The sequence below is a fragment of the Alosa sapidissima genome, chromosome 9 (assembly GCF_018492685.1).
Source record: "Alosa sapidissima isolate fAloSap1 chromosome 9, fAloSap1.pri, whole genome shotgun sequence".
Taxonomy (NCBI): Eukaryota; Metazoa; Chordata; class Actinopteri; order Clupeiformes; family Clupeidae; genus Alosa; species Alosa sapidissima.
In genome coordinates, this window is record NC_055965.1 from 9,758,703 (window position 1) to 9,778,305 (window position 19,603).

The following is a 19,603-nucleotide window of genomic DNA, read 5'->3' on the forward strand; positions in this document are numbered from 1 at the left end:
CTAACAAACGACAGCTCTAGGGTCTAACGTCAAAATGGCTGCTTCCAGATTCGGAGGGTCTGTCAGTGGGGCAGTTCTAACCCTGAAAACTAATGTCATATACACCACCAGAGGGGATGGGCACACGGAAACACATAGGCCATGATGGCTCTGACAACTTGTGTGTGTGTGTGTGTATGTATGTGTGTGTGTGTGTGTGTGTGTCAGGACAGGAGAGTGAAAGAGAGAGAAAAGAAACACAGCAGACACAGAGAGCCAGAAAAAAGGGGCAGAGAGAGACACGGAGGTGGGGTGAGAGAGAAATAGAAAGAAATAGAGAAAACAAGAGAAAGAAAGAAATGAAAAGAAAGAGAAGGAGAGAGGGATAGAGAGAGAGAGAGAGAGAGAGAGTGAGAAAGAGAGAGGGGCAGAGAATGAGCACTGGTGTGTCTCCAGGTCGTCTGGGGCTGAGACTGTCACATCGGATGAGCGCCGCTGACACATCCATGACTGCGAGAGACAAGGTTTTACCTTTACTGTCTGTCAGCTGCCACACACACACACACACACACACACACACACACACACACACACACACACACACACACACACACACACACACACAAAGAGGTGCCTACTTCCAATCCAATACAACACACATATCTGATTGTTTTTAGAAAGTACAAAGACACACACACAGACACACAGACACACACACACACACACACACACACACACCACTCCTTGCCCCTCTCTATGTGATGAGGCTGAGACCTAGCACAGGGATTACTGCTCCCCATGGAGCCGCTGCAGTGAGGGACCCGGCCCTAAGGGAGTGGAACGCTTCTCAGTCAGAGGTACACACACGCACACACACACACACACACACAATCACTTACAAAAATACACATACACACACACAATCACTCACAACAATACACACACAAACACACAAAATAACACACAAACACAAACAAGCAAGCACGCACGCACAGACACACACACACACACACAAACGCGCGCGCGCACACGCATGCACGCACACACACACACACGCACACGCACACACAGACACACACACTGATCCACTCTAGGGGGTGCGGGCCAGTCGAGAGCTGCTGGCACACGGTACTTTCATCTCCGACAGAGAAGCGGAGGAAGAGTGAGCAGTTTGGAGTGGTCGGTTTGTTCCTTGCGGCGAAGCTTTTTGGATCAGGATAGTGGTAGAGTGTGCGTTTCGGTTGAAAAGGTCGAGGGCGAGTCAAATTGTGCTTGACTGGGGCTTTTTGTGCACGTTTGCTGACGCTGTGGTGTGCGTTGATGGATGCCCTGAATCGACAGTGTTCGGCTGGGCCGGTGTGAAATATGTTTTCAGCTTTATGTGTGTTTTTGTGCTGCGCTAAACCAAGAACCTATTGAGTGTGTGTGAGTGTGTGTGAGTGTGTGTGTGTGTGTGTGCGCGCTTGTTTTGAGTGTGTCTTTCTGTCTTTGCACAATTCAGAGAAGTTCAATGCGTGATTGATAACTTGAGACACAAAGATAAGATTGCTCTCGGCACTGAGACAGCAGTTTCACTAATAGTAGCTTCCATCTGGAACCTGACAGCTTACAGTAAGGCTCCATTCCACCAGCGTTAGAAATTAAAATTAAAATTAAAATTAAAATTAAATAAATGTATTTGATCTCTCTATTATCAAATGGCATGTCAGCGCTTACTCAGAACATTTTGTACAAGTTTTACTTGCACTGTGTCTACCACGTTCACCACGTCATCCAGTAGTAATGCTTTACTTGCACTGTGTCACCACGTTCACCACGTCATCCAGTACTAATGCTTTACTTGCACTGTCTACCACGTTCACCACGTCATCCAGTACTAATGCTTTACTTGCACTGTCTACCACGTTCACCACGTCATCCAGTACTAATGCTTTACTTGCATCACTAATACATCAGCAAGCCATCTTCCTTTTGCTTTATGGGGTCATGTAATTACCATAAAAGACTAAATGGCCACGAAGTCACGCAATTGTTTGGTCCCCAATTGTTTGGTTCCAAAGCAGGAAATGATTGTATATTGGGAGGACTGAGAAATGATAGCAGTACAAAATCAATAAACACTGAAACAGAGTTTGTCTCATCACAGTCATTTTCATCAAATCCATGTAGAGGGATATCCTGTGGTACAAAACGTCACTTTTTTTATACATGCATGACAGTGAAAAGCGTTGAGTCATGTTTTGTTTTGCACTGAACGATGGGGTGGACAAGGTAGACAAGGTCAACAGTGTTGGATTTGTTGGTATAAAAAAACGTGTATTTTGTGACTGAAGTAACTTTTGAAAAACAAATGCAGTTTTAATGAGATAGTGACGAGATTTAAAGTATTTTAGTCGGTCACACTGTTGTTAATATGAATCGATTCCTGTTTCCTTGCACGGATGACAAAGATCGCTGTTATCCCATGTAGGTCATTCTCTGACTATTTGATAAATGCCACCTCACAAGCAACGGCTAACAAATGAATCCATTGTTTTTCTCTCTCCATTGAATGAATGAGAGCAAAAAGACTTTACAGCATAAAATGGATTACTGTCATTATGAAAGGTTAATGTGGGATTCAAATTGACCTTTCACATTTATTATGGGACAATGACAATAGCAATGATTTCCTCCAGAAAACCTAAGTGTACATGTGTGTGTGTGTGCACGCGTGTGTGCGTGTGTGCAGGTGCTGTACTGTACTATTCCGTACATGTATGCATATGTGCGTTGTGGAGCAATTCTCGGGTGGGAATGGCAGAATCACTCACGAATCGATACTGTCACAATACTTTACCTACGAAATGATAATATCCTGACTCAGCGATTCTGCAACACTCAATACATTGGAAAAGATTACGATACATCATAATATCTATGAAAAAAAAAGAAAAAGAAAAAGGCAAAAAGCTTGTTTTATGTATTTATTCACTGGATTTCAAAACGGATTTGAAACCATGGACAAAGTGCATAGAGTTTTAGCTTAGTCTTAATTACAGGAATTATTTCATACTTAACATATCGCAAAAAGAAAAACGATATATTGGCGTAACAATGTATTGTCCCACCCAAGTGAGTGTGTGTGTGACAGAGAGTATGTATTTGTGTGAGTGTGTGACAGAGAGAGAAAGATAGTATGTGTGTGTGTGTGTGTGTGTGTGTCAGCAGTACTCACTCCCACTCCTTGCGTCGTGCCTGCGGCGTGCTCTGCAGTTTGTGGCTCTGGTGGGCCTTGATGACATCACGGTGCTCCACCAGGGCCCCCCGTCGCCGGATGGGTGGAACGGGCTGGGCGTCTTCATCGCCGTCGGCGACCAGCGAGTAGAGTCCGGTGGTGACGGCTCCCCCGGCCACAGACTCGCGTCGGCCGAAGGAGAAGGGGGGTGCGTCGCGGCACTGCTCCACCCGCACATCATAGACGGCGTGGTAGTAGGTGGGGTTGGCGCACACGCTGCTCCCGCTGGTGGGAGGGGGGATGTGCGGCGGGCAGCGGCGGCGCTGGGGGCCGGAGTTTGGAGACGGTGATGGCGGCCACCGGGGCGACGCTCTCTCCATGATCACCGAGCCATCGGAGCACAGTGGGGACAGCATAGAACTGAGAGAGAGAGCCGCGGAGACAGAGAGAGAGAGAGACAAAGAGAGAAAGAGAGAAAGAGAGAGAGAGAGATTATGATATTTTTAAACTTTACTCTAAACTTAAAACTCTATTACATTATGCAAGGAAACCACTACAAAACCTTCAGTGAATCAATATGTGCAGAAAACATGGAGATATCAAAAAAGCAGAGTCATCACATAGCGAGAGAGAGAGAGAGAGAGAGAGAGAGAGTGAAAGAGGGATAACGAAGGGATGAAGAGGGGTAGAAATGCAATGGGGCGGGGAGGGTAAAAGAGAGAGGTAGTGCAGAAAAGGCTGAGTAATGGAAGAGAAAGACATAGAGGTGAAAAGAGGGAGAAATGGAGAGAGCAGAGGAAGGCTATTGGGAGGGGGAGAGGGGAAAGTGAGCAAGGTGACGAGGCAGGAAGTAGAGAGAGAAAGAGAAAGTTGACGTAAGGGGGGGGATGAGCAAAGGTGAGGGCACAGAGGACAAAAAAGGAGGAAACGAGTGTAAGAGAGGGACATAGAAGAGAAGAGAAAAGGAAAGAAAAAGTATTAATTAACAGGGTTTGTGTGAGCGCTCCGGCAGCACTGCGACACTGGTTGTCTAGCGGGGGCCCTCTGAGAGCCGACGTCAGGTGGAATTCAAAGGCAGCGCACCGCACTCCCTCCCTCGCTTATCTGCTACAGGGAGCTTTAATACATTACTCCTGTGTGACTGAATAAACCAATTCACACATACACAAATTTTCTTTGTGTCAGAGACACACACACACACACACACACGCACAAAGAGAGAAAAGACAAAGTGCTAAAGTCAGGACTCCTTGTACTCATGTAGATAGGAGAGTGTGCCATATGACCCTATAATAAAAGCCCAGCGTATTAGAGTGAAAAAAGAGGTGGGAAGGAGATAGAGAGAGAGAGAGATAGAGAGAGAGAGAGAGATTCACAGAAGCCAGAGGTGCTGCTGACCTCCAGAGGAAAACAACGACACAAAGGAATTGTAAATGAGAAAGAATGAGAGATGAGTCTGAAGACAGGGAGAAAAAGAGAACAAACTAGTGATAAGAAACAGAAAGAGAGGACACTAGGGAGAAGGGTAGCTAGGACAACAAACAAAAAGAGAGAGAGGGGGAGAGAGAGAGAGAGAGAGAGAGAGAGAGGGGGGGGGGGAGAGAGAGAGAGAGAGAGAGAGAGTCAGGTGCCCTCTGAGACCACCATTTACTTGTTTTTCTGAGCAAATCACCGCTGCTGTCTTAAAAGAGTTCTGTAGCACGGCTGTACTTAAAAGAGTTCTGTAGCACGGCTGTACTTAAAAGAGTTCTGTAGCATGGCTGTACTTTTAAGTGTTGTTTATTGAGCTCATCTGTTCTGTGTGCATGATTAACAACATACACGCTCCTCCTCACTGGAGCATGCTGGAGACCCACTGGTGAATACACTCATCCATGTGAAACCGTTTCATACACATCACAGAGAAAACAAACAAAATCACCTGTCATTTCCTGTCGGAAAGGGTTGCTTTTTTTCCAGGGAAGGTTGTGTTCCCATAAACAGGATTAAAAACAATCTCTGAGGCAAAACATCAACAACTTATCGTTTCTGTGTCTCGCAGAAATAAATCAAATTTTATTGGGAAATTAGAACATTCTGATAGTTTTTCCATAAAACCCTTTAGGAGGAATACAGAGCGAAATAATAAATCAATCAAGGTCCACGCAGTCAGAGAAAGACACTACCGCTGATAATTCAGGCTCTTGTTGTGTTATACATTCTTATTGTAACTATAATAATATTTTTGTAAGTATAATATTAGTAGCCTTGCACCTGTTAAAAATGGGGTTACATTTTTGTAAGATCTTAGGTTGAACTTAAATTGGACTTGGATAAGAAAGCTATCTCTTGGGAGTGTAAAGCTATGAGAAAATGATTGACATGTTCTATATTGATGTTAAATTGAGCTCAATTGTGTCTTGGAGAAAAAATCGAAATAAAATAACTTATTTAGAATTTTCCTTTCCTCTGGGAACACACTGGTAAACTCACTCAACCATGTGAAGATGCTTCAAAAGAGTCACAGGGAAAACAAATCAACTGTCGCAAAGACGTTTTGTTTACAAATAAGAAATGATTTCTGTGCCCGTATGTCCTGTGTGTGTGTGTGTGTGTGTGTGTGTGTGTGTGTGTGTGTGTGGAGAAGGGGTGATGAGAGGCCGCTGTAAGTTAGGTTGGGTGTCGGCACTTACTTCCATTACAGCAACTACTGAGAAGTCATCATTTAATAAAGCTTCACTTTGCTTTATTATTTAGGTGTGCGAGAGCCCCCAAACAGTGCGTCGCCTCTACCCACATCTGCTTGAGATTGAGGCCTTCAACTTTAGATTGAAGTCAACTTCCTCTCGTCTGTAGGTCAGCTTTTTCTCTGCTTTTGTGTGTGTGTGTGTGTGACTGTGTTCCTACCCGAGTGTGTGGTGTGTGGGTGTGTGTGTGTGTGTGTGGGGGGGGGGGGTGGATCTCAATCATGGATGTGCTCTAGCTCCTCTCCAAAATGAAACAATTCTTCTCTAAAAGGGGCAGAGCACCCCTGGCCCTCTAGGGATGCGCCCACTCTTTCCCATTTGAAATGTGACACCACATGACGCTGCCAAGTGTAACAGGTATGATTTGCCTTCTGCACGACACAAATCAACTACATGGGGGAATCAGGCCAGTTGGAAGGCATCAAAACTCTGAACACGTTCCGGGTAACTGACTAAGGAAACCTCAGGGGGATACTTCCCTTTTTTTCCCCTGTTCGTAGCAGTCTCTCCTTTTGATGACGTGCATGGAGAGGACGCGGTGGCCAAGAGAGAAGAAACAGATGAATGGCTCACATTGAACGTTGGCATCACTACCTTGGCTGGTCTTAAATAGACGCAGAGTGAGAATTTAAAGGCCTTACTTCAGCTATGGCTCCTCGCCGTGACCTTGCAGGTGAGCGGCAATGAGAGAGTGTAAAAGTTGGTGTGTGTGTGTTTGTTTGTGTGTGTGTGTGTGTGTGTGTGTGTGTGTGTGTGTGTGTGTTTGTTCCATTTACCTCACCCACAATCTGTTCTACACCCTGTAATGTGCTGACGCCTGGCAGCAGCAAGTATAAAAACTAAAGCTACAAAACAAAAGGCAATTAATGCAAAAATCTAAAAAACTAATTTAAAAGAGAAATAACCCACTCTCTCTCTCTGTCTCTCTCACACACACACACACACACACTCACATTGCTAGCGGTGTTGCGGTGGTGAAAGAAACAATATGTTTGGCCCCAGCAGGCTGAGGCTGAGTGCAGAAATCCGGCCCGTCAGTGGGTGGCCACTCAAGGGATTTGATTAATTTCATGGAGGCAGCAGCACATCTAGCAAAGCAGCCGAGGTGGCAGAGCAGCTAAAGTGCAATTTAATATAAGCAAAGCTGTGTGTGTGTGTGTATGTGTGTGTGTGTGTGTGTTCTTTCAAATTGGGGCGGGTAAAGGAGATTATTTGAGAGTGTTGAACTCTATCTTGAGGTACAGTATGTGTGCATAATGCATATATGACTGTGTGTGTGTGTGCGTGTGTGTGTGTGTATGTGTGTGTGTGTCTACTGAGATGTCCCTGAGTGTGCAATAAACTTGCAGCAGTAGACTCATGTGTATAAGTATGAATGTGTGAATAAGGAAAAAGGCAGAGGTGGCAGAACTGCTAAAAGCAAAGTCATATAAGTCGTTGTATACGACACAATCTGATTAAATCTGATAAAGTAGGAATTCTTTCTGCATTTGAGAAAGTGCTGCTCAATATTTTGTATATTATGTGTGCATGTGCATGGGTCTGTGCTTATGTGTGCATATGCATGGGTCTGTGCTTATGTGTGTCTGTTACATGGGTCTGTGCTTATGTGTGTCTGTTACATGAAATGAGTACATGCACAACAAACTGATATGTTTGTCTAGTAATGTCTACAGACTTACAGTGCCTTTACATTCAGTATATTATATGATATTGTCTAAAGTTTTTGCATGAGTTCCCCTCGTCATACATCAAAAGAAGTGTCTGTCAGTGTATGTGAGGGGTCGGGGTCGTTGTGGGATGCTGATCCCTCTTACTCTTCCCATTGCGTCCAATCTCATGGGCAGCCAGTGCTGCTGACCTTGGACCAGCAGACAATCCATTCATCACACACACATTCGCACACACACAAACACACAAACACACACACGATGTGACCGCAGACAAGCCTACGGGCTGTTCTCGTCTCTAGAAAGTATTGTTTATTTTTATTGCTGGTCCAAGTCTTATTGATTAACTGGTCAGATGGACGGGGGGGGGCAATAGGGTTCTGCTGCATGTCAGCTTAGGCTGATGGACATGGGCATTGACAGAGCCACTGTTCTGCTTCTTGCCAATAGCGTTAGACAAATTGAATTGAAGTGTGAGATTGAAGGGGAGGAATTTTGAGACCCATCACAACAGGGGAAGTAAGAGGAAGAGAGAGCACAGATGTATAGCTAGCTACATGCTATAGATCTATAGAAGTATTACTTGCAGAGGTGAGATTCTCAGAAAGTGTCCTGAGGAGTTAAGACGACCATGGCGCACTTGCATGAGGACGTAGCCAAGAAGGTATCCACTGCCTAACCTACTTTGACTAATAGTGTGCTACGACATTAAGTCTACAAATTCGTATTACACCCTGTCCTTCAGACAGTGGTGTTCTCCTGTGAACGATGTGACCTACAGTACGGATGATTTTGCCCCATTTGACCGCAAAGAACATCTTCAAAAATAAATAAATAAATAAATATATATATATATATATATATATATATATATATATATATATATATATATATATATATATAGGCTATATTTTGTTTGGGGGGGGCAATAGGGTTCTGCTGCATGTCAGCTTAGGCTGATGGACATGGGCATTGACAGAGCCACTGTTCTGCTTCTTGCCAATAGCGTTAGACAAATTGAATTGAAGTGTGAGATTGAAGGGGAGGAATTTTGAGACCCATCACAACAGGGGAAGTAAGAAGAGGAAGAGAGAGCACAGATGTATAGCTAGCTACATGCTATAGATCTATAGAAGTATTACTTGCAGAGGTGAGATTCTCAGAAAGTGACAAACAAAATGAAGAAAAGTATCACGCACACACCACACACACACACACACACACACACACACAGTGGCCTACTCACTGCCAGTTTGTGCCCTGCATAACTGCTGTGATTTACTGATGTGTTTTAGGGAAATTGAGCCCACACAGATTGCCAAGCACTCGGATCATCATAGATGGATAGCACTGACGCAGACTTTATATAATCTTGTCACAAAATAGCTGATGAAGGGAGGGGAAACTCCGCTCACCACCTGCAATTACATCTCCTACGGCTAGAAAGGTGAGCGACAGTGTTTGTCGTGTCTCTCAGCCAACGGCAGCCTTCAATAGCGAAGGCCAAATGTATTGTTCATGAAAGCGGCAGATTGAGGCGCCTTAATTTTCAATTGAAGGAACCCCGCCACATGCATTCAAAAGAGGTCTCTCTTGTCCTATCATTATGTTGAGGACAATATTCTTTGAAAGCCGAGTGATTATACTCAATAACTGGTTGCGAGGAAAACAGAATGACAATCCAGAGAGGTGTGCAAAGTCACATAATTGCACCAGTGGGTTTGATGGTGCTGCGTGGTTACCTGAATCAGAAGCAAACTCCAGGCGTGCCAATTGCCCGGTTTCTTTATTTGTAGGATTTAAATGTGTTAGAACTATTGTTTATTCACAGGTGTACATTTCCCTTCCTTCCATGCTCTCCAAAATATTAGGCAGTTTATGTTACATAAGAAGACACACACATAAACGCTGCTAGCATGTCATGCACGTGCCAGCACCGTTGAGAGCCTGTCCTGAGGAGTTAAGACGACCATGGCGCACTTGCATGAGGACGTAGCCAAGAAGGTATCCACTGCCTAACCTACTTTGACTAATAGTGTGCTACGACATTAAGCCTACAAATTCGTATTACACCCTGTCCTTCAGACAGTGGTGTTCTCCTGTGAACGATGTGACCTACAGTACGGATGATTTTGCCCCATTTGACCGCAAAGAACATCTTCAAAAAAAAAAAAAAAAATATATATATATATATATAGGCTATATTTTGTTTGGGGGGGGGGGGGGGTAATACATGAAGAAGCTACATTATTTTGTTTGCCATATTAGTTTGTCTTACCTGACAAATAGGGTATGTCAAACTACAGCAGGCTTCCCCAGGGTTTCGACCCGACCCAGACCAGAGGGATCGCGAGGCGCGCACCTGTGGTTCAAATGAGGTGCGGTGACTGACAGCCAAACTCGTAGCGCAGAATGTGATAAGATCCCTCTCCACCGATGAGGAGGTAAAAGCCATCTTCATATCCGTAGCATGCCGTAATTTAATACATGATGGACTCGAGGTGAAAAATATCTCCAAAAACTAACAGAAAATATTGAGGGAGCAGTTCTTATTTCACACGGGTAAAAAAAAGGCATTGACAGTCAGGTCTCGTGCGCACGTCTCGAGCACATCGCAAGACAGTGTTCACGGGCTGTTTTTCTCTTCGTCTCCCGACCTCGAATCGAAGTGTTGCCCGAGTACTCTGCGTAGTCTGTGCGCGCTGACGCCGTGAAACATTGAGCAGTGGAGGGAGACGAATGCTGTGTTTTGTGAAGCTCACGGCTCCTGCCACTGCGCGCGCAGCCACTGATCTCACGGGGGGCAGGTTACTCTCTCTCTCGGTGTGTGTGTGTGTGTGTGTGTGTGTGTAAACCAATTCACACCTGTCGGCTTAAATTCACTGGGGAGAGGGCTCCGAAGTAAGCTTTGTTAAGGTTATAACTCTTCCTCATGGCACTTCTATTGTGTTCTCATTGTTAATGCTCATTTCCCTTGGGAGTGTGTGTGTGTGTGTGTGTGTGTGTGAGAGAGAGAGAGAGGGCGAGAGAGAGAGAAAGAGAGATACCCTAATGCAGGCAAACTGCGGCCCGGATCCGGCACGCCGAGCATTTCATTTGATTATCAGGCTGCTCGCTATTTTTTTCCTGCTATACAGACGACGTTGGTTAGCCTTATGCAAACTGCTTTTCACTCTCCTTAGAGAACGTTTGCAATGTCAATGTCAAAACATCATGTTAAATAGAGATAACATCATGTTAAACTAAGTTAACTCTTAGTTATCTCCTTTGCAGCAGATCTAACGTGAACATTATGCGATCCATTTAATTGGGAACAGAGCCATATAAAGGTACCTTTATATGGCTCTGATTGGGAATGCGTCTGCACTCACGAGAGGGAGAGAGAGCCGCAGGTTCCAGCTGGCTTGTAATTGTTGATAATTGATGTCTCCTTCTTATAAGAAACTTTTAAAAGGAAATCATGAAGGCAACAGTAGTTCCCACTACTGACCATTTAAAAACTGTGAGAGGGCCCAGCCGTAGGTACAGCACTAGCCATAGTGGAGCAGGCAGAAGATCATTGAGAAATAAACGTGAATTAAAGCGACTGTCTTAAAGCGACAGTGCACAATTTATACATTTATATACATAATATACAAACAGCATAAAAGTAGCAGTATTTTTAAGCAATTCATTTTTTAAAAGAAATACTTTTCATACTAAATTATAGGCTATAAAAATATTTTTGTATGTATGTGTCTTGGCCGGGGGGGGGGGTTCAAAACCCAATGTGGCCCTTGAGCCAAAAAGTTTGCCCACCCCTGCCCTAATGACAGAGTGCTGACTCAGCTTCTCATCACAACAGTCCTGCTCATCACTGGCAACAACAGAACACTTACATCTGCCCCGGTAAATCAACACACACCCTCTGTCTCTTTCTCTCTCTAACACACACACACACACACACACACACAGAGAGAGAGAGACAGACAGACAGACACACACAGACATCAGACACACACAATTTATAAGGAATGAAATATATTTCAGTCACATTCATAGTCACTTACCAGCATTTTAAAAATTGTATAAGTCATCAGAGGCCTGAGATGTACTACTTTCACAAATGAATCCCATAAAGGCTGGCGAGGGTGGGGGGGGGGGGGGTTGTGATAATTCCAAGTAAGAGGTTAGCTGCCATTTTTAGGGGTCATCATCATTATCAAGAAAGTCTTCTTAGTATAGTATGAACTCGGTAGTACTGGAAGTGGGGTAATGATCACATGGAAAGGTCACTGGACAGAGCAATCAACTGAACAAATCTAACTGAAGCTTGTTAAGTTACCTTCCGCCCCCTAGTGGACAGACATAATACATGCATGTGTATCTCAAAGGTGCACCATTAACCTCCTTGGGTGGACAACGGTCAGAGATTCACTCATGGCCACTGGCCGGTCATTTAATTGCAGGATATGCAAGGTCACTGAGGTGAATTGTGGTCACCATTCATTTTCACTATGGGTTATGACTAGATATGGCTTTTTTGACACATTATGCTGTTGTAGGCCTACTCTCTCTGCCTGTCTACCTGCCTAGTTCAGTTTTTATGATGGAGCTGAATATTGGTCCTCATACACCCCTAACCTCCCCTCCCTCGGCTCAACCTCTCGGCAAAAAATCAAACAATAAAAAGCCAGTTGGTGCCATAATCGCATGAGTCCGCACGTGATCCGGGAAAATTCAAGCCATAGGGAGAATACATGTGGAAGGATCAGCATTTGGAGGAAGGGGGGGATTTACAGACAGGGCACTGTGCAAAAGCTGAGGAGTCAGTTGCCTTCTTGAGAGAGAGAAAGAGATTTATATCACAATTTCAGTTTCTGCAAGTCTGCGCTTATTCCATATAAATCCTGCACACGGGTAGAATAAGTCCTCTACTACAATAACGTAACAGATGGGTTTGTCGTGCACTCTATTAGCAATGTTAATATTTTAAATAGAAGATCAAAAAATGTATTTAGCTCTCTACACAAGTATTAATCATACTTCCTGCTGAGATACTTGAATATGACCAATGTGAGTCTAAGGTGATTGGCAAGGGCCACGTGCTACAAATATTGAATAAAATAAACAAGTTTTACTGTTACCTGGCTTATTTTTGTATAGATAGATAGATAGATACTTTACTGTGTGGCAATAAAGTATCTATCTATCTATCTATCTATATTTGAATGGCTAAGATATTATATTTTGGTTTGTAGAGGGCATAATCTGTGTTTATTCCTATCCTCACATCTTGCATGCTAGTTTTCTCTCTTCTAGACCTTAAGAAATCAGTGTACTTTTAACCTAAAGGAACACTGTAAAATACTATCTATTCTGTTTCTCAAGGTCGTTTTTTTGATTGATTTTGTGAAGAAATAATACCTATGTGCCCTTAATCTACATGAGTACCTGTAATAGGAGTGATATTGGACTGGTTGTGTGTGTATCATGTATAGCGTATAGATTATTAGTGTTGTTACCAAAGCCATAAGATTGCATGTTTCTGTTCACAGGGAATGGAGAGGCTGATTTGGAATTATTTGATTGGCTGAAGCTTCTCAAAACAACAGGATGACCCTCCACTTGGTTCATTTACTGGTAGTTTATATAAATGGTTGGTAAAGTTGGTGGAGGACTCATGGCAACAGCCTGTGATGTGAAGCCTGCGCAAGCCGGACTGGTACACGTCATTTGCATTCAGACTTTCTATTATGTATCAGTTTTCATGAGACAGATTTCTTTGTAGCAGGCATCTACGCTCACAGTTTGCTGGGGTAGCTTTGTCTTACACTGATTCAAGGGCTGGTCACCATAGTAACTGGCACGCATACACATTTACTCTGTGTGAGACTCTGCAGGTTTTCTGGCCATGTTAGCAACAAATGTCAACATTATGGCTCACGTGCATGATTTGTAGTTTATGGTCTTTGTGTGTTTACTGCTATGGTGGGATTTATTTACCCTTATGAACAACTGAACCCGCAAAATAACACACTATAATATTATTATAGTGAAATCGGTATGCATTAGATATAATGGTTGTTTTTAAACTTCTTGCACTTGCATGAAAATCGCTAGCATACACACACTCACAAAAATACACACACACACTAAGCCCTGCCTTTTCTATGCACGAGTCCCATTAGAGGAATAAAAAGTTAAAGAGGAGTAACTGGAGTTGACGTTAAAAAACGCTTTTTATTTCATATAGCGTGACGTGCGAGTGTAATAAATCAAAATGAATGTTGCAAATGAAGCAGAGCAGTCCATTGTGTGTAGCCAACCATGGCGAGGAACGGTCACTGGGAGACCTCGGTCCTCACTCCCTCCAGTCCACTCTGACCTTCTGTATTAGCGTGACCCAGAGGGTCAGTGGTCCATCTTGCTCTGCTTCCTGGTTCTCAGGAAGGCCGTCCCTGCGCCTCTCTGTAGTCTGGTGGTCGCTGTAGAGGCCCAGGCTGGCGTCGAGACTGGAGCCAGGACTACCAGGGCGGAGACATGGGCTGTGGGTTCTGCAGGTATGACATTACTACGGCTGAGATGGACAACCTGTACGTCAGGAGGAAGAGGAAAGATGATGGAGGATGGAGGATGGGGGGGCCAGAGAGCAGGACAAGAAGAGAGGTCAATGAGACTAAGTACAAACTAAATGGTAATGCTGGCTGTGGTAGAGTTAAAAACTACATGGACAAAATGTCTAATCATGTATGCCTCCTGAAAAACAAACCGAGTGGTGCCTGACCTATTCAACAAGCTTAAGAACAAAACCTCTTACAATGTGAATGGTGATTCACGATCAATCCGTCCTTCACTTACATGAAACTGCTCATCATCTGTTTGGTGTCTTCCGAGCTACGCGAGTTGGCAAAGCTGATGAATGAACAGTACACTGCAATCCACGCACACCACTTCAGCTGCAAAAAGACAAAGGTAAACACAGAATTAGAGAGGATGGAACTGTACGACACAAAACACTTTATATGGGACTAAAAGGACTTTGACTACACACACACAGAACATCTGAACAACAACATAATATACTTAGATGCATATCCTGCTGTTTAATCTTTGCAAATCACTCTGAATGTTTTATCCATTCATTAATATGTAACAAGCACTGGACAGGGATTTTGTTTTGTTGATGTGCAACTTGTCAAGGAGGGTCACCTTGAGCATCAGGCCACACATGCTAAAGATCATGCCGAGCAGGTTCATGTAGTCAGGTGTAGGGTCCTCCATGGTTGGGTTCGACTCTGTGCTGGGGGCTTTGTAGCTTCAAGTAAAGATATTTGTTTAATGTTGGCTCACTAACAAGCGACAATATCAATTCCTCACAGAGGAACAACTTGTTAATTACCACACGTCTGAAATACAATCACTGAATGAAAAACACAATAGGCTACAGAAGGAAAACAATACATTATACAGCTTGCGTCATCGAGATTTAAAGAACATTGTTACGTTCATCGCCGACTGTATTAGCAAACATGCTTATCGTATTAGCAAGTTAGCTAGCAACAGCCATTAAACCATTAAGTAGCTTGTTAGCTGAACGACTATGTGTTATTAACGCCGTTTATGGGGACTCACGCTTGATCAACTCACCGAAAAATCTTATTCTGTCGCCGTGGGTCTGCCATGTTATTAGTGGACATAGTATGAAACGACGAGCACCTTATCAATCTACTTTCAGGATTAAACCCCACTTTGACTTGCCCAGCTGATCAGGAAAAGGAAAGACACCGGGTTTCCGATTAGTAAATATATATATTTCAAAGTAAAAGCCACCATAATTTGGTGATTTTTGTACATGCAATGTTTTAAATCCCAAGACTTTTATTTTGATAACACTTATCCCAAAGCTCCTCGCGCCATATCACGGAAGTCGCGAGGTTCTGGCCTATGGGTTCTGTTTACGATTCAAACTGCATGTGTTTTTTTTAGCTCCAGCAAAAGTCAGTGAACACTCAGTTGTTCAAGTTTTAATTCGAAAAGGAAAATACTCTAAGTCATAGAATTTCAAAGGGATTGGCAGTTAACCAACTGAGTCAACTGAGCATTACTCTGCAACGAAATGCTCCCTTTTATCAGCTAAAACTCCAGTTTAAATAATGGCATTTCCACTGCCACGGCCACTGCCTCCTCAGCTTCCAAAGCACTTGCACCGAGCTATAGATTGTCAACAGGGAGCCGTCAGAGCTGTGCGTTTCAATGGTAAGACAAATGCCATGCATGCCGACTACACTCTGTAGAGTAGCATCATCTTATGCTAAGATTAGCTATAGCAAAAAACATGACTTGAATTTCCCCTTGGGGATCAATAAAGTATCTATCTATCTATGATTTGCCTAAGTTCAGTTGTGCATTAGAGATACAACTTTCTCTTCCCTCAGCCGATGGGAACTATCTGTTGACGTGTGGCAGCGACAAGTCGTTGAAGCTTTGGAGTGTCTCTAGGGGAACCTTACTAAAGACCTACAGTGGCCATGGTTACGAGGTGCTGGATGCAGATGGGTGAGTACTGTGATGTTAAAGGTGGGAATACTTATTTGTTGCAGTTTGATCAAGCTTTATGCAATTAATGGTTCATGTTGTCACGTCTATGCTTTACATTCATGTCATCCTCCTTGTGTGACAAACAGTGATGAAGCTCACCTCACAGGAGTGCTTTGCTTCTCCTGCACTAGGCATGCTCACCAATCAGAATTGGCCCAAACTTCAAGCGAAATTTGGAATATTAAACTGAAGCGAATAAGAAAACATCCAATAAGATATTTCCTCTCTAGTGTCTGATACTCACTTCTCCCTCTCTGCGCTTCAGGTCTTACGACAACAGTCAGCTCTGTTCCTGCAGCTCAGATAAGACGGTGATCCTGTGGGATGTGGCATCAGGACAAGTGACCCGCAAACTGAGAGGCCACGCCGGAGTGAGTGAGCTACCCCTGTGGCCATACGGTTATGTGAAGTCACTTACATTCATTTGTATTTTTTATTTTTAAACTTTGTGTCCTGCTGCTGTTCCCAGAAAGTCAACTGTGTGCGGTTCAATGAGGAGGCTTCGGTGATACTGTCAGGTAAGGAAACTTGGGAGTTCATCCCAGACAACGTACAGTATGTGAGCAAGCGCCACAGACTGCACTGTACTTACACAGACTCACCTGATGTCTAGGTTCCATTGACGGGACAGTACGATGTTGGGACACCCGCTCACGGAGATTCGAGCCCATTCAGATTCTGGACGACGCCCGGGATGGAGTCAGCAGCCTCATGGTGTGCGAACACGAAATCCTAACTGGGTCAGTACCACAGTCACATTGGACTCTGAAGCCTACATCACCGGCCTCTTGATTGTATAGCACTCGTGCTTCACTCTTAGAGGCCTACAGCTGCCTACAGTATGGTTATACGGTGAGTGAAATGACTGATCACACTTCTAACGGTCTTGGACGGTGTCTCTCTCCTGTAGCTCTGTGGATGGGAGAGTGAGGCATTATGACCTGCGCATGGGGCAGCTCCATGTAGACTTCATCAGCAGTAAGTAGTGTCTTTACACTGTGCATCTTAACACAAGTCGCTGTTTACACAACACAATACACCCAGGGCTAACTGTAGTGTCGCACATTAGAGGCTGATGAACTGATACACTGTTTGCTCATCAGCTGCTTGTATCATTGTGTAACGTGTGTGTCTGTGTGTGTATACCAGGCCCCATCACCTGTGTGTGCTTCAGTCAGGATGGGCAGTGCATGCTCTCCTCCAGCCTGGACTCCACGGTGCGTCTGCTGGACAAGAACACGGGCGAGATGCTGGGAGAGTGAGTGCACATTCTCACCACACACACCTCCTGGTCCTGTGTCCATCTCTCTCTCTCTCTGAATCTATTCCACCGTCTGTATTCCATTTTGAATTTCCCCTTAGGGATCAATAAAGTATCTATCTATCTATCTATCTATCTATCTATCCCTTCTAGAGAGAATAGTTTGCAGTCAATATTGCCTCTTTATAAACCTCCACTCCATGATGTGCATTCCCAAGGCATTTACAGTTGCACAGAAAACAACATTGAGCTAATGGTAACTTGAGGACAAACAAACAAAAAGAAAAGTTTTAAAGTCGATATTTTATAGAGCAAAGTGTCTGCATTGGTTTTGAACATCTCAATTAGAAACCGTGTAGGAGCTGATTGAAAAGGGCCTACAGTCATGCTCCAGCTGGTTTTCCCACAGTCACCACATCTCTGTACATCCCTCTACTGTGTGTCTCTGGGAACAGGTACACGGGTCACCAAAACAAGAGCTACAAGCTGGACTGCTGCCTCTCCAGTAAAGACACACACGTGCTGAGCTGCTCAGAGGATGGCCATGTGTACTACTGGGATCTAGTAGAGGTGAGAAGGATGTGACGTAGGACGGCCATGTGTACTACTGGGATCTAGTAGAGGTGACGTAGGCTGTGACGTAGGATGGCCATGTGTACTACTGGGATCTAGTAGAGGTGAGAAGGATGTGACGTAGGCTGTGACGTAGGATGGCCATGTGTACTACTGGGATCTAGTAGAGGTGAGAAGGATGTGACGTAGGCTGTGACGTAGGATGGCCATGTGTACTACTGGGATCTAGTAGAGGTGAGAAGGATGTGACGTAGGACGGCCATGTGTACTACTGGGATCTAGTAGAGGTGACGTAGGCTGTGACGTAGGATGGCCATGTGTACTACTGGGATCTAGTAGAGGTGAGAAGGATGTGACGTAGGCTGTGACGTAGGATGGCCATGTGTACTACTGGGATCTAGTAGAGGTGAGAAGGATGTGACGTAGGCTGTGACGTAGGACGGCCATGTGTACTACTGGGATCTAGTAGAGGTGACGTAGGCTGTGACGTAGGATGGCCATGTGTACTACTGGGATCTAGTATAGATGAGAAGGATGTGACGTAGGCTGACAAGGAATAGAGTTGTGAATACAATTTTAAAATGTATATTCAATATATAACCAAGGAAACGAATAAGGTTGGGCGATTGATAAGGCAGAGCGTTAAACGTAAACCTTTAGAGGTTAAAACCATTGTGACAAGCACCTCTGCTTTCTTCACCTCAGGGATCCATCACGCTGAAGCTGCCCGTGGGCAAAGGGGTTGTCCAATCACTTTCGTTTCATCCAACGGAGCCCTACCTTCTCACTGCAACAGAGGGACGTGTTCAGGTTTGGGGGGCAGAAGAACCAGAGGACGCAAATGAAGAGGGCATGGAGCCTCAAGAATAATGAAGGATGTGACATTCAGTTTGGGGGTAAATTGGATATTACTTGATGGTGAACAGTGGCCTTCCTGAATGTTCCGGTAACTGTTGTGAATAGTTTGTTTACCTACTTATTTTTAAAGCAGTGAATAAAGTTCTTTATATAAAAAAAGTGTATTTTTTTTGTTTTGTTGTATCTGATGAAGGGTCTTGGCCCTGAAACATGTGAAAGGTGGTACATTTTTTTTCTCCATCCAGCACCTAGAGTTTATCTGCTCTGGATGTCCGTGCCCTTTGTTGACTTTTACATCAACTATATAATGGGGTCATTTGAAACAATCATAAATAAACCTCTATATTTGCCAGAACTAGATTGCATGTCAGTAGTTAAGTCAAAGTAGAAAAATACAGAAATCCAGATATTTCTCTCTCTACTGCCCACTTGTATCTACTGGACCAGACCTCATTTAGGGTGATTTAGTAGACCCAAACACCTTTCAGAAATGGATCAAACCTGACCCTTTCTAAAGCCAAAGTATGCTGTAACAGTCAGAGATGATCCATACGAGTACTCCCCAACTAGGCGCCACGTCATTTCTGTAAACAAGACCTGTAAAAGCGTAGAAAACAATAGTACCAGCATACAATTGACTAGCTTTTCTTTTAGTAAATCTTATGGTTCAGTTTCAAGGATTATGAGAGAGCGTCATATAGCCTATTTCAACTGGTTCTGCAAAATCTGTGGGACTAGA

At 44.0% G+C, this 19,603-nt stretch overlaps 3 protein-coding genes across 3 annotated transcripts in view; 1 reads left to right on the top strand and 2 right to left on the bottom strand.

Moving 5' to 3' along the window:
• The window catches only part of LOC121717937, an 87,497-nt gene extending 77,190 nt beyond the window's left edge, over positions 1-10,307 (bottom strand). Inside the window, exons 1-2 of the mRNA XM_042102649.1 lie at positions 9,871-10,307; positions 3,197-3,616 (exon numbers count right to left, since the gene is read on the bottom strand). Coding sequence (XP_041958583.1) covers positions 3,197-3,612 — 416 coding nt within the window. The 5' untranslated portion in view covers positions 3,613-3,616; positions 9,871-10,307. The remainder of the gene's footprint in view (positions 1-3,196; positions 3,617-9,870) is intronic.
• Positions 10,308-13,789: 3,482 nt separating this feature from the next.
• wdr83os (WD repeat domain 83 opposite strand) lies at positions 13,790-15,370 on the bottom strand. The gene is made up of 4 exons (XM_042102780.1): positions 15,222-15,370; positions 14,784-14,889; positions 14,433-14,530; positions 13,790-14,165 (listed from the first exon to the last, which is right to left on the bottom strand). Exons 1-4 carry the CDS (start codon positions 15,269-15,271, stop codon positions 14,099-14,101), a joined length of 321 nt encoding a protein of 106 aa, XP_041958714.1. The 5' UTR covers positions 15,272-15,370; the 3' UTR covers positions 13,790-14,098.
• A 116-nt stretch (positions 15,371-15,486) lies between these two features.
• Positions 15,487-19,023, top strand: wdr83 (WD repeat domain containing 83). The gene is made up of 9 exons (XM_042102772.1): positions 15,487-15,830; positions 16,010-16,130; positions 16,438-16,543; positions 16,642-16,690; positions 16,786-16,912; positions 17,083-17,150; positions 17,322-17,430; positions 17,889-18,003; positions 18,712-19,023. The coding sequence occupies exons 1-9, from the start codon at positions 15,728-15,730 to the stop codon at positions 18,874-18,876; spliced, it is 963 nt and encodes a 320-aa protein (XP_041958706.1). The 5' UTR covers positions 15,487-15,727; the 3' UTR covers positions 18,877-19,023.
• Positions 19,024-19,603: the final 580 nt, after the last annotated feature.